General features: G+C 60.3%; 3 protein-coding genes across 6 annotated transcripts in view; 2 read left to right on the top strand and 1 right to left on the bottom strand.

The window, feature by feature from the left end:
* The first annotated feature begins 755 nt into the window (after window positions 1-755).
* Asb6 (ankyrin repeat and SOCS box containing 6) lies at window positions 756-3,399 on the top strand. The gene is made up of 5 exons (XM_010627351.3): window positions 756-960; window positions 1,489-1,595; window positions 1,679-1,787; window positions 1,937-2,023; window positions 2,119-3,399. Exons 1-5 carry the CDS (start codon window positions 891-893, stop codon window positions 2,784-2,786), a joined length of 1,041 nt encoding a protein of 346 aa, XP_010625653.1. The 5' UTR covers window positions 756-890; the 3' UTR covers window positions 2,787-3,399.
* An 80-nt stretch (window positions 3,400-3,479) lies between these two features.
* On the bottom strand, window positions 3,480-11,039 carry Ntmt1 (N-terminal Xaa-Pro-Lys N-methyltransferase 1). Of its 4 annotated transcripts, XM_033759115.1 has the most exons (5): window positions 10,521-11,039; window positions 5,583-5,770; window positions 4,806-5,058; window positions 3,846-3,947; window positions 3,480-3,645 (listed from the first exon to the last, which is right to left on the bottom strand). In XM_033759115.1, exons 2-5 carry the CDS (start codon window positions 5,742-5,744, stop codon window positions 3,491-3,493), a joined length of 672 nt encoding a protein of 223 aa, XP_033615006.1. In that variant the 5' UTR covers window positions 5,745-5,770; window positions 10,521-11,039; the 3' UTR covers window positions 3,480-3,490. The 4 variants fall into 4 exon arrangements, with proteins under 4 accessions (XP_033615006.1, XP_010625651.1, XP_010625652.1 ...); XM_010627349.2 differs by lacking the exon at window positions 3,480-3,645 and having other exon boundaries at window positions 3,686-3,947; window positions 10,521-11,035; XM_010627350.2 differs by lacking the exon at window positions 3,480-3,645 and having other exon boundaries at window positions 3,686-3,947; window positions 10,679-11,035.
* LOC117284319 (translation initiation factor IF-2-like) overlaps window positions 6,486-11,075 on the top strand; it is an 8,808-nt gene continuing 4,218 nt past the window's right edge. The window contains exons 1-2 of the mRNA XM_033758995.1: window positions 6,486-6,688; window positions 7,091-7,406. Coding sequence (XP_033614886.1) covers window positions 6,486-6,688; window positions 7,091-7,406 — 519 coding nt within the window. The remainder of the gene's footprint in view (window positions 6,689-7,090; window positions 7,407-11,075) is intronic.

The raw sequence follows: 11,075 nt of genomic DNA, 5'->3' as shown, positions 1-11,075 counted from the left end.
GGGAGGCGGCCCTGCAGCTCGGGGAGGGGTAGTGTCGCGTGTGGGGCTCCGGGGGTGGGGGTGACCCTCAGCTCCCCTCAGTCCTGACGACCTGGAGCGAGGCCAGATTTGCTGGGGTCTCGGAAGACAACTGAACAGGCCCAGCCCTTTATCAGGAAGCCCAAGGGAGGAGCCTAATGCAGTTTAAGAGGCCTAGATTGGCCAGGTGGAGGCGCATACCCATAGTACCATCTGCCGGGGAGGCTGAGGCAGGAGGACTGCAAGTTCAAGGCCAGCTTGGGCACCTTAGGGAGACCTTACCCCAAATGACAATTCATTCATTCATTCATTCATTCATTCATTCACTGGAGACAGGGTCTCACTATGTAGTTGAGACTGACTGGGAACTCACTACGCAGCCCAGGCTGGGCTTGAACTCACAGCGATCCTCCCGCCTCAGCCTCCCGAGTGCTGGGATTACAGGGTTGCACCACCACACCCGGCCCAATGACAATTTTTAAAGAGGCTGGGCATGTGGCTCAGTGTCAGGACACGTGCTGTCGTGGGAGGCGCTTGGCTCAGCCCCCACTGAGCCTGAACAGTGGACAGACAGATAGACGGATGGTCAGTTAAGCTCAGCCATTGTCTCACTCTGCTCCTTGGGAAGACTCTGCCCCTCAGCACCACCGCCCTGAAACGGTCACTGCTGCAGGGTACTAAAGACCACCTGACCCAGGGTGCTGGGAGCAACCCGTCCCTGGTACTTCCGGCCCTCAGCGGGTCCCCTCTCGCCACACAGGACCAGTTACGTGGCCAGCGAGGAGAGCCGGCTGCACATCCTCCGCGAGCTGCTGGAGAAGAAGGCTCAGTCCCCGTTCTACCAGGAGGGCGTGAGCAACGCGCTGCTCAAGATGGCCGAGCTGGGGCTCACGCGGGCGGCCGCCATCCTCCTTTGCAGCGGGGCCAACCTCAACTTTGAAGGTCAGCGGCTGGGCCCCCTTGTCCTCTGGGGAGCTGGGCCGTCCTGGCTCCCTGGCGGCTCTGTGCATCTGTCCCTGGTCCCAGTGTGCTCTGCCTTAGCTCGTGCCGGATTGGGCCAGGGGAAGGCAGCTTTTCCCCACTTCCTTCTCAGGATCCTGTGACTTCGCTGGTACCTTTGGGGAGACAGAGCGCACAGGCTGCCTTCTGGCGGGTGGTGCCGGGGAAGGTGAAAGGTGACAGGCTGACCTCTGTCCGCCCTGGTCTCAGCTGGGGCGGGGCAGCTCCCCTCCCACAGAGGAGGCAGAGGCTGGGGGTCTGAGGTCCTCACTGGGTGCCCATCCTTGGGAACCTGCCACACTGCGGGGTTCTCCCAGCGGCCCCGGGAGGGGAGGCTCCTTTTGGGGCCCGGTAGACAGGAAAGGAAGCTGAGGCCAGACAGGCTCAGGAGCAGTTGCCAGGATGCCCCGCCTCCTAGCAGCTGACTGGCCGCTGGAGCTGGGCTGAGCTGACCGGCACTGTGGCCTGTAGACCCGGTCACCTACTACACGGCTCTGCACATCGCCGTCCTGCGAAACCAGCCCGACATGGTGGAGCTGCTGGTGCGCCACGGGGCTGATATCAACCGGCGGGACCGGGTGAGCCAGCGTCCCCTGCGGGGTGGCGGTTCTGGGCAGCCCGGGAGCCCCAGGGCCAACAGCGCTGGTGCTTCTGGGCGCAGATCCACGAGAGCAGCCCCCTGGACCTGGCCAGTGAGGAGCCCGAGCGCCTGCCATGTCTGCAGCGCCTGCTGGAGTTGGGCGCCGATGTCAACGCGGCCGACAAGCATGGTGCGTACCTGTGGGGCCCGGGGAGGAGGTGCGAAGTTCCGGCGTCCTGCGGGCCTCGGGGTGCACAGAACTCCCGCCTTCCTGCCCCTCTGAGGGTTGCCCAGCCTCGTGCCCCAGCGAAGACAACTCTGCCTGTCCCGGTCCCCCAGGGAAGACGGCCCTGCTGCACGCGCTGGCCAGCAGCGACGGGGTGCAGGTCCACAACACGGACAACATCCGGCTCCTGCTGGAGGGAGGTGAGGCTCGCCCGTCCTCGCCCCAGCGGCGGCTCCGGCGTTGCTCGGTCAGGTTGATGGCCGCCTCCATCCTATTCTTCCGGTGGCTCTTCCAGGAGCAGACGTCAAGGCCACCACCAAAGACGGGGACACGGTGTTTACCTGCATCATCTTCCTGCTCGGGGAGACCGTGGGCGGGGACGAGGAGGAGGCGCGGATGATCAACCGCTTCTGCTTCCGAGTGGCGCAGCTGCTGCTGGAGCACGGGGCCGACCCCAGCGAGTGCCCGGCCCACGAGTCCCTCATGCACATCTGCCTCAAGAGCTTCAAGCTGCACTTCCGGCTCCTGCGCTTCCTGCTGGAGTCGGGCGCTGCCTACAACTGCTCCCTGCACGGCGCGTCCTGCTGGTCCGGCTTCCACATCATCTTCGAGCGGCTCTGCTCGCACCCGGGCTGCGCCGAGGATGAGAGCCACGCGGACCTCCTGCGCAAGGCCGAGACCGTGCTGGACCTCATGGTGACCAACTCCCGGCGGCTCCAGCTGCCCGCCAACTTCGACGTCCACCCGGTGGGCAGCCTGGCGGACAAGATCCAGGCCCTGCACCAGTCCCTGCGGCAGCTGGAGCTCCGGCCCCCGGCCCTCAAGCACCTGTGCCGCGTGTCCATCCGGCTCCACCTGCAGCCGTGGCCCGTGGACACCAAGGTCAAGGCCCTGCCCCTGCCCGACAGGCTCAAGTGGTACCTCCTCAGCGAGCACAGCGGCGTGGGTGAGGATGATGGCTGACGCCGAGGGCCCTGTGTCCCAGCCCGCCCGCCCCGGCTGTGGAAGCGGGCAGCGTGGAGAGTCAGGGTGCCCCCTCCCCCGGACTGTCACGGAACGCTTTCGGTGAGTGGGGCTCCTGGAGCTGGGGACCAGGCCTCTTAGCTGTCGCACGGCCCTGTGGGAGCCCTCAAGCCACTCCCAGGCCCCCAAGTCATGGAGCACTGTGTAAAAGTGGGAAGGAGCTGAGGCTGCTAGGCGATGTATTTATATCACAGATTAAACTGATTCCCTCAGAGGCTTTGGGGTCTGTGTGTGACATTCCAGCCCGTCCCTGCCTGTGCAGAAGGGAACCAGCACGGCCCTGAGCAGGGTCACGGGTGCGGTGAGGTGGGGCTCAGGAGGCATGAAGTTCAGGGCGCAGCTTCCTGGGACCCTGGCATTTGTCCCCACAGAGCACTGCCCAATGGCTCAGGCCATCAGGGTACAGGGCTGCACCCCTTTATTTCTGACTTAAAGTGCCTGCAAAAGGAGAACCCCGAGTACAGTGAAGAGGAGGCCACACGTCTGCCCTGGCCGCAGGCTGCTGTAACCACACTTTAGGGACACCAGGCTCCCATCACCAAAAGGACGTGGAACGTGCGCATTCCCATGAGTGGCGCCTCCTGGTAGGCGCCATGGTAGGAGGTGCGGGCACCGGCCCCGCTGTCCCTCCTCCCCCAGCCGCCTCATCTCAGCGCCAGGCTGTACACATGGTAGATCTCGTCCGGGAGGTTCTCCTGCCGCTCCTCGGCCAGGAGGCTGAGGCCCGCACTGCGCACGATCCTGCGGACCACCTGCAGGTCGCGGCACACGCTGCTGTCCACGTCGTCCAGGATCACACCCTCCTGCGCCATGTTGTCCTTGATGATGATGAGGCCCAGCCGCCTCATCTCAGCGCCAGGCTGTACACATGGTAGATCTCGTCCGGGAGGTTCTCCTGCCGCTCCTCGGCCAGGAGGCTGAGGCCCGCACTGCGCACGATCCTGCGGACCACCTGCAGGTCGCGGCACACGCTGCTGTCCACGTCGTCCAGGATCACACCCTCCTGCGCCATGTTGTCCTTGATGATGATGAGGCCGTTGGGGCGCAGGCCACGCTTGCAGCGCTGCAGGAACTCGGCCAGGTGCTGGTCAGTCAGGTGGCCTGGGGAGTCAGGGGCACGGTTAACCGGGGCGACATGCGGGGTGCAGCCCTTCCCCTGTGCCACCTCACAGTCCTGAGCCCTGATCCACAAGAGGAGCAAGCTCAGATGTCACCTACAAGTCACCTAAGAGCAGGGCATGGTGGGCACCCCTGGTCCCAGCACTATAGAAGGCTGAGGCAGGAGGATTGCTGTGAGTTTGAGCCAGCCTGGACTACACAGTGAGCTCGAGGCCAGCCTGAACTAGAACAAGAAAAGGGGGTGGGGGCAGCTCGAATGTAGCTCAATGCAAAGGCCTGGGTTCAACCCTCAGTACAAATAATAAAAACAGGGCCGGGGATTTTAGCTCTGGTTCCAACACCTGCCTGACAAGGACCCAAGTTCGAGCCCCAGTATCAAAAGAAAATAAAAATAAAAACAAAACAAAACAAAGCCACACAAAGCATGGCTAATCCTGAAGTCCTGAAGCTGGGTTTAGCCTGATGGTTCCTCTTGGCCCAGCCCAGTGCCCGAGCACGGTGCTGCCCTTCCCGGGCTGACCTGGTCTAGCCCTGGGCACAGTGGTCTCTGCCTGGCAACAGGAGAGCACGCTCGGTGAGCAGAGCTGACCGGCCTAGGTTTCATCTTCAGTCCAAACCTCGAGCAGCGTGGCTCCACGCAATGCAGCAGGGCGTGGGCCACTTACAATTTTTCAAAGCAAACTGCGCCTGGCCAGGCACTGTAGTCCCAGCACTCGGGAGGCTGAGGCAGGAGGACGGTCACGAGGACAAGGGTATAGTGAGACTGTCTCAGAACGAAACAGAAGCCCTGCGGGAAGGAGCCCTGAGGGAGAGCAGGGCATGCGGGCAGCCGGCCCTCACCTATCACCCACTGGATCCAGATGACGTCGTAGGAGCCGGGCTCGGGGCTGAAGTCCTGCAGGCCGCAGCAGAAGTAGTTCCTCACTCTCCTGCCCTCCTCCCCCAGGTAGGTCTTGGCCTTAGCCAGGAAGTCCTCCGTGACGTCCACCATGTCCACCACCTCGAAGAGCGGCAGCAGCAGACGCTTGGTGATCCGCCCGATGCCAGCGCCGCAGTCCAGGGCGCAGGAAGTGCCTGGCTTGTTCGGGCCTTCCTGGGAAGCAGGGCAAACAGGAGACTCACAGGACCCTGCCACGTACGAGCCCAGCCCAGGACGCGGGTCAGGGCTCGGCACAGGCGGGCCAGGTGAGTGTGGGGGAACTTCCCCCGGACCAGGCGTTCCTCCGCCTACAAGGGATGGAACCCAGAGCCTCGAGTCTGCCCGGCAAGTCCTGTACCACTTGGTGATGCCCCAGGCATTTTTAAATACAAGCTGGAGGCAGGGCCTGAACTGCCCAGGCTGGACTCAAACTTGCAATCCTCCTGCCTCAGCCTCCCAAGCAGCTGGGATCACAGTTGTGTGCCACTGCACCTGGCTGGGACACACATTTCCACAAAAGTCAATTGTATTGAAAGGTAAAAAATCGAACAGGTGCACTGATCTCGTCTCCTTCCTCACACAGACGAGAGCAGTGAGAAGTGACGTGGGGGTACACAGGGGAGTCACTGCTGCCAGACCCCAGCGGGACAGTCAGGGGCCCCCAGGTCACCCCGACTCTGGCCCAGTGCCCTGCCTACCCGCAGGAACCTCTGCAAGAACTTCCGGGAGCTGCTGAGGTCGATGCTGGAGATGTGGCCGTACCCGCCCAGCATGCCGTCCACCGTGGGCGGGATCTGCTTCCAGTAGGACTCGGCCTTCGAGTAGAACTGCTGCTCGTCCTCGATCACCTCACTCGTCATGCTGCCCCGCCGCAAGCCAGCACCTCCTGCCATGGAAGGGGGGAGTCAGCGGCCGCAGTCACTGAGGAGAGGCTCAGCCCTGAGGGCGGCGAGGGGAGGGGGCAGGGACAGCGCTAGGCGGCAGTCATGGTCAGCGGTTCAGATTTCAACCCAAGAGGCTGAACTGGGCTGCCACTGTGCTGTCCGAGAGGGGACCACAGGGCCACCACTGGGCCCTGGCAAGGGGGCACCATCCACCACGCCCTCAGGAGAGCCCGACCAGCCCCAACCTCAGGATCCATGGCAATTCCGGTGCAGGAGAGCAGCCAGATGCACAGAGAAACCAAGGAACGGAGGACCGTCCCAGAGCTGGGTGCCTGGGGACAAGGATGCCGCCCGCCCTCCACAGGGCCTAGGGTGCAAGTTCAAGTGAGGCTTTCACAGAACTGAGCCCCACCCTGATGTGCGCACAGGGCAGAGACAGCGTGAGCCAGTGCGCAGAGCAGGGAGAGGCAGGGCACACTCAGGGGGTCTGGGAGGCAGGCGGCCCGTCCTGATGGCCCGAGGACGTGCTGTGCCCTGGACCTGGGCTGTTCCCAGCGGGAGACCCACTGCCGAGTCTCCAAGGCCAGAGGACTAACCCGAGGGCGGCAGGGCCCTGCCAGGGTGCACAGGGCAGGTGGCAGCTCAGGCCCTGGCCAGCACTCGCTAAGGATGTCCCGACACAGGACCCCGCTGTAAGCTTGTCCCTTGCCACCCGATATGCAGCAAGGCCCCTCCCACGCACCTGAAAGGCCAGCTCTGGGCGCCGCAGCTCACCCTCCCCCAAGGGTCTCCGCTCAGGTGTTGCCTGCAGGAGGCCTCCTGGTGCCCGGCAACGTCCACCTGCAGTCTAGTCCCTTCTTGTGGCCCCGCACGGAGGCCGGGAGGAAAGATGATGAGGCCCGGGCAGGAGCAGAAGCCAGGTTCTCCCCAGTGACCTCTGCAGGAAACCACCGACCCCTAGGCCTACAAGGCCCACCCAGAAACACCACATGCCATGAAACCCTAAAAGGAAAAGTTGGCGGGGCGTGTCGGTGCTCGCCTACAACCCCACTGCTGTGGGAGGCTGAGGCAGGAAAATCACAAATCCGAGCCAGCCCAAGCAACTTGGTGAGACCATCTCTAAAGACGAAAAAGGCCTGGGAATGTAACAGTGCAAAGGTCCTGGGTTCAATCTCCAGTTCCCAGTCTGGGAAAGAAAAAAAAAGGAAGGAAAAGGAAAGGAAAAAAAGCAAAAAGACCCTAAGTTTGGGATGCTTAGGGCCTCAAAAGAAGTCAGGAAAGAGTAAAGGGCCCAGGACTAGCGCGAAGCCTCTGCCACCCAGCTCGGAGAAGACAAGAAAGGCAGCCGCCCCCACCAGGGTGCACCCCGAGGCTCCGCCCCGAAGCAGGCCGCCCACCTGGACAGGCAGTTCCGCTGCTCCCCGGGGCGGCCCCGCCTCCCGCCTGCAGACCCGGGAACCTCGGCCGGCGCCCAGGCCTGCGCAGAGGGCACATGGCTTTCCGTGCCACTACCCCACCGCAGGGACCGCAGAGCACAACGTGGAGGCTGCCGGGGCTGACAGCCAGTGGCCACCGGCCCGCGTTGCCACATCTCTGGTGGCTCTGCCGGCCAGGAGGGCGGCCTGCTCCCTGCCCACGGTACCACGGCAGCCACGGCACAGACCCCCGGGGGCCTCACGCTCTGCCACCTCCTGCTTCACGTTCTGTCTGCCTCCCCACCAGGCCAAGGCTCTTCGGAGGATGACAGCCGCGTCCGGAGCCCGAGGTTTGTTTCTCTTCTGTCCCCTGTGGCACTGCAGTGTCTGGCAGAGCTCACTTGGGATCAGATATGAGAGTCTGGGGCAGCCCTTCCTGGTGCACACACTGCCCTCGCCTGCGAGCCTCCGGGATGGGGGCAGGGCCCTGTCCTTCCAGCCCGGCGTCTGGCTAAAGGCCTGCGTTTGCTAACTGGCTTCTGGTTGGTGAACAGAAGGTTTGATTTTTTTTTTTCTTCTGGTACCAGAGATCGAACTCGGGATCTTGCACTTGCAAGGCGGGCTCAGTGCCACTGAACTAAATCCGCGGCCCTTGAAGAAGGGTTTTATTCAGCTGTGACCATTTTGCATCGTAAGACAATCCTATGGTCAAAAGTCCAAGCATTCTGACCCGACGAAGCTGAAGGCTGTTCCTGACAGTGTGATTCTCTGTTTTACCAAAGCCCCTATGACGAGCTTGCTTTAAATGTCAGAGTCCCCCGCATAACCTCCTTCACAATTCCACTTGCACACAGACTCTAGGAACGTGCCAGGGGAGGCCCAGCTCACCGGGAAATGACAAGGCCCACGATGACAGTGGCTCCAACACTGACAAGGAAACGAGACTCCTTTTTGTTCCTTTTTGAGACAGGGTCCCACTGTGTAGCCCAGGCTGGCCTGAAACTCGGGGATCCTCCTGCCTCAGCCTCTGGAACGCTAGGATTACAGGCGTGCACTACCATGCCCGGCTGGAAATGAGGTTGCCGGCCTTATCCACACCAGGCCCTCAGGGGTCTGTCTGAGAGGCGGGGCGTCCTAGGTGCCCGGAGGTCAGAGAGCACAGGGGGCTGGATGGGCAAAAGCAGGGTGTCACCTACGGCTGCCCAACTGCAGGGCTCCGCAAGCCCAGGGCCGCCACTGGCTGTGTCCAAACTGTCACCACCAGACCTCGGCTCACGCGCCTCGCCAGAAGTCTGAGAGCAGCATGAGACGAAGCCTGCAGGAGTGAACCGGACCCCACCTGTGCACACAGCACGGACACGGGAAGAGCGTGTGCACCACGGAGCAGGGCCAGGGATAAAAAGGAGGCAACCTGGTGGCAGGAGGCCGATGCAGGAAGGTTGAAAACTGAAAGCCAGCTAAGGCTACAGCTACCCTGGGGTCACGACTGGCCTTACATACAGACAACTCAGGTCACAAAAGGGATTTAACTTAGGACCAAAGTCTTGAGTTACGGCCTAAATGGCGATCTTTCCTGTGTGGGGTTAACTGAGAAATCCTGGGACCCTGAGACCTGGCTGGAAGAAAGTGCAGCCTAAAATGACACAGAAGACTGTAAAGGCTGAGTAGAGGAGCCGAGCCTCCGACTGGCCCTGTGATGATGACACTGTCTCGCAGGTGGACGAGCCGCAGTGGCTTCTGGCTGAGCACAGAGAACGGCTGCTGAGGAGCTTTCTGAAGAGGAGGGGAGGATCAGCCATCAGTGCAGAAAAGTTCTTTTGGTTTTTGTTTTGTTTTGTTTTTGTTTGTGAGACAGGGCCTCCCCATTAGTCCAGGCTGGCCTCGAACTCACAGTGATCCTCCTGCCTCAGCCTCCCAGTCCTGGGATAACAGGTGTGGGCCACCACGCCTGGTATAAAGTTCTTCCGAAATAGAGGAAACCCCCATCAAGGAGCAGAGGTACTACAAGAGAAGACTCACTCAGAGAAAAGGCCAATCTCTGCATCCTCTTGCCTAGTGGCAACGTCACGTCATACCACAGAACAGTGCTGATGTAAAGAAACGGACAACCTCACACCAGGTTTTAGTTCTGAGAAGGTTGAGACCTAGTGAGCCAGAAGCAGGTTGGAGTGGGCCACAGACTCTCCCCAGGAGAGAAAGGGCTCCAGAGAGCCAGACTCCGGGTGTCCCTGTGGAAGGGGACTCTCCTCCCAAACAGTAACCGCCTTCGCTTTCATCCTCCCCTCCTGGGAGCCAAAGGTGCCCACTGGGGCGGTGGGCGCAGTGTGCAATTGTCGTTTCTAGTAAACGAGGCGCACTTTCTAACTTTGGTGAATACACTAGGGACTTTATTGGTGTTTCTGGTAAATTATCCACATTATACAACCCCCCCCCCTTATGAAGAGGTTAAGGGGTGCTTTAGGAGGTTTGGAAGGCATTATGGGTGTTTCCATTATTTCTTATGGGAAAAATAGTCTTGAATTACAGCCAACTTGATTTACAAGCACCCCTGGTGAAACGAATTGAGTTTATAAATCAAGGGTCCACTGTATACAGTAAGGCCCTGCCTTAAAAAAAGCAAAAAAAACCCAGGAGTGGTGGCGCACCCCTGATTCCAGCACTCCAGTGGTTGAGGCAGGAGGAAGGCCAGCATGGGCTACACAGTGAGTTCAAGGCCGGCCTGAACTACATAGTGAAAACCTGTCTCAAAAAACAAACAAAAAACTCCAAACAACAACAAACTAGGTTGTGGTGATGCACACCTGTAATCAATCCCAGCACTCTAGGAGGCTGAGACAGGAGGATTGCCAAATTTGGGCCCAGCCTGGGATTTAGCAAGACTGTCAAAATAAAAATTAAAACAGGGCTCAGGGTGTAGCTCAACTTGAAAGTCCTGGGTTCAGTTCCCAGTACTGCAAAAACAAAAAAGAAAAAGGGGGAAATTTTTTTTGGTACTGGGGATTGAACTTAGGACGTTGGGCTTTCGAGGCAGGTGGCAGAACCACTGAACTAAATTCCCAGCCAGGGGGAAGATGTTTTAAAGAGGCCCAGTGGAGTCAGATGAACCAGGCTGAATCAGCTGTGCTCAACGACTGCGCCAGCTTGGAGAAGACCGCACTTTCCTCAATTTCCTACCAACAACGCGAACAGAGATGCTGTACGGAAAGCCGTGACTATTTGTGTGCACAGGAAGCCCGAGGTGTCCCACATAGCACCAGGCACACGTCTGTCTCAAATGAGGCCATGAGTCCTGCGAGTGAGGACAGCAAATGAGGAAAACGCCCCAAGTACTACATACCCTGGCACACAGGGACACACTTGCAGGATCACAGTGGACAGTTTTCTGGTGGCCTCAAACAGCAACTCAAATCGGCAGAGGCGCAGGTGAGCTTCCCCCATGTAAACTCGGGGCACCTGCAGATCAAGACGTCCTGGAAGCCCAGCATGGTGGCCCACCTTTGTAATCCCAGCACTCGGGAGGCTGAGACAGGAGACTCTCCAGCCTGAAGTACCGACTGACTTCGTGAGACCGTATCTCCCACAAACAAAACAAGAACAAAGACGTTGTCCTGGAGACTAGAACATTCTAGGTGCACCCCCAACTCTCCTACACTCCTCAGCATATGGACAGAAAACCCAACACGCTGAGAAAGTGATATTCCTTAACACGCAGGAATCCAGGAACCGAATTAAGGGCGAAATCAGGCCTGGGTCGCAGCCCGGTCTCCCCCGGGGACTCAGCCCTTCTCCGCCTCCGCGCCCAGCCCACGTCTCAGGGAAACAGCAGAGCTCGAGCCGCCGCGGGCCAAGGCCTGGGCCTTTGGGGTCGGCGTCCCCGCAACCTGCCGACCTT

Source organism: Fukomys damarensis, unplaced genomic scaffold (genome assembly GCF_012274545.1).
Source record: "Fukomys damarensis isolate Sample0158 unplaced genomic scaffold, DMR_v1.0_HiC HiC_scaffold_36, whole genome shotgun sequence".
Taxonomy (NCBI): domain Eukaryota; kingdom Metazoa; phylum Chordata; class Mammalia; order Rodentia; family Bathyergidae; genus Fukomys; species Fukomys damarensis.
Note: the sequence above shows the minus strand (reverse complement) of the source record. Positions and strands in the feature narration are given on the sequence as shown.

Bases quoted from the DNA above. Each gene is read 5' to 3' on its own strand.
- Ntmt1 (XM_033759115.1), bottom strand. From the start codon at position 5,744: ATGACGAGTGAGGTGATCGAGGACGAGCAGCAGTTCTACTCGAAGGCC. The intron at 5,059-5,582 runs GTAGGCAGGGCA...CCTGCTTCCCAG, and splicing joins TCTTGCAGAGGTTCCTGCGG to GAAGGCCCGAACAAGCCAGG. The intron at 3,948-4,805 runs GTGAGGGCCGGC...CTGACTCCCCAG, and splicing joins CTGGATCCAGTGGGTGATAG to GCCACCTGACTGACCAGCAC.
- Asb6 (XM_010627351.3), top strand. From the start codon at position 891: ATGGCCGAGCTGGGGCTCACGCGGGCGGCCGCCATCCTCCTTTGCAGC. The intron at 1,596-1,678 runs GTGAGCCAGCGT...TTCTGGGCGCAG, and splicing joins ATATCAACCGGCGGGACCGG to ATCCACGAGAGCAGCCCCCT. The intron at 1,788-1,936 runs GTGCGTACCTGT...CCGGTCCCCCAG, and splicing joins CAACGCGGCCGACAAGCATG to GGAAGACGGCCCTGCTGCAC.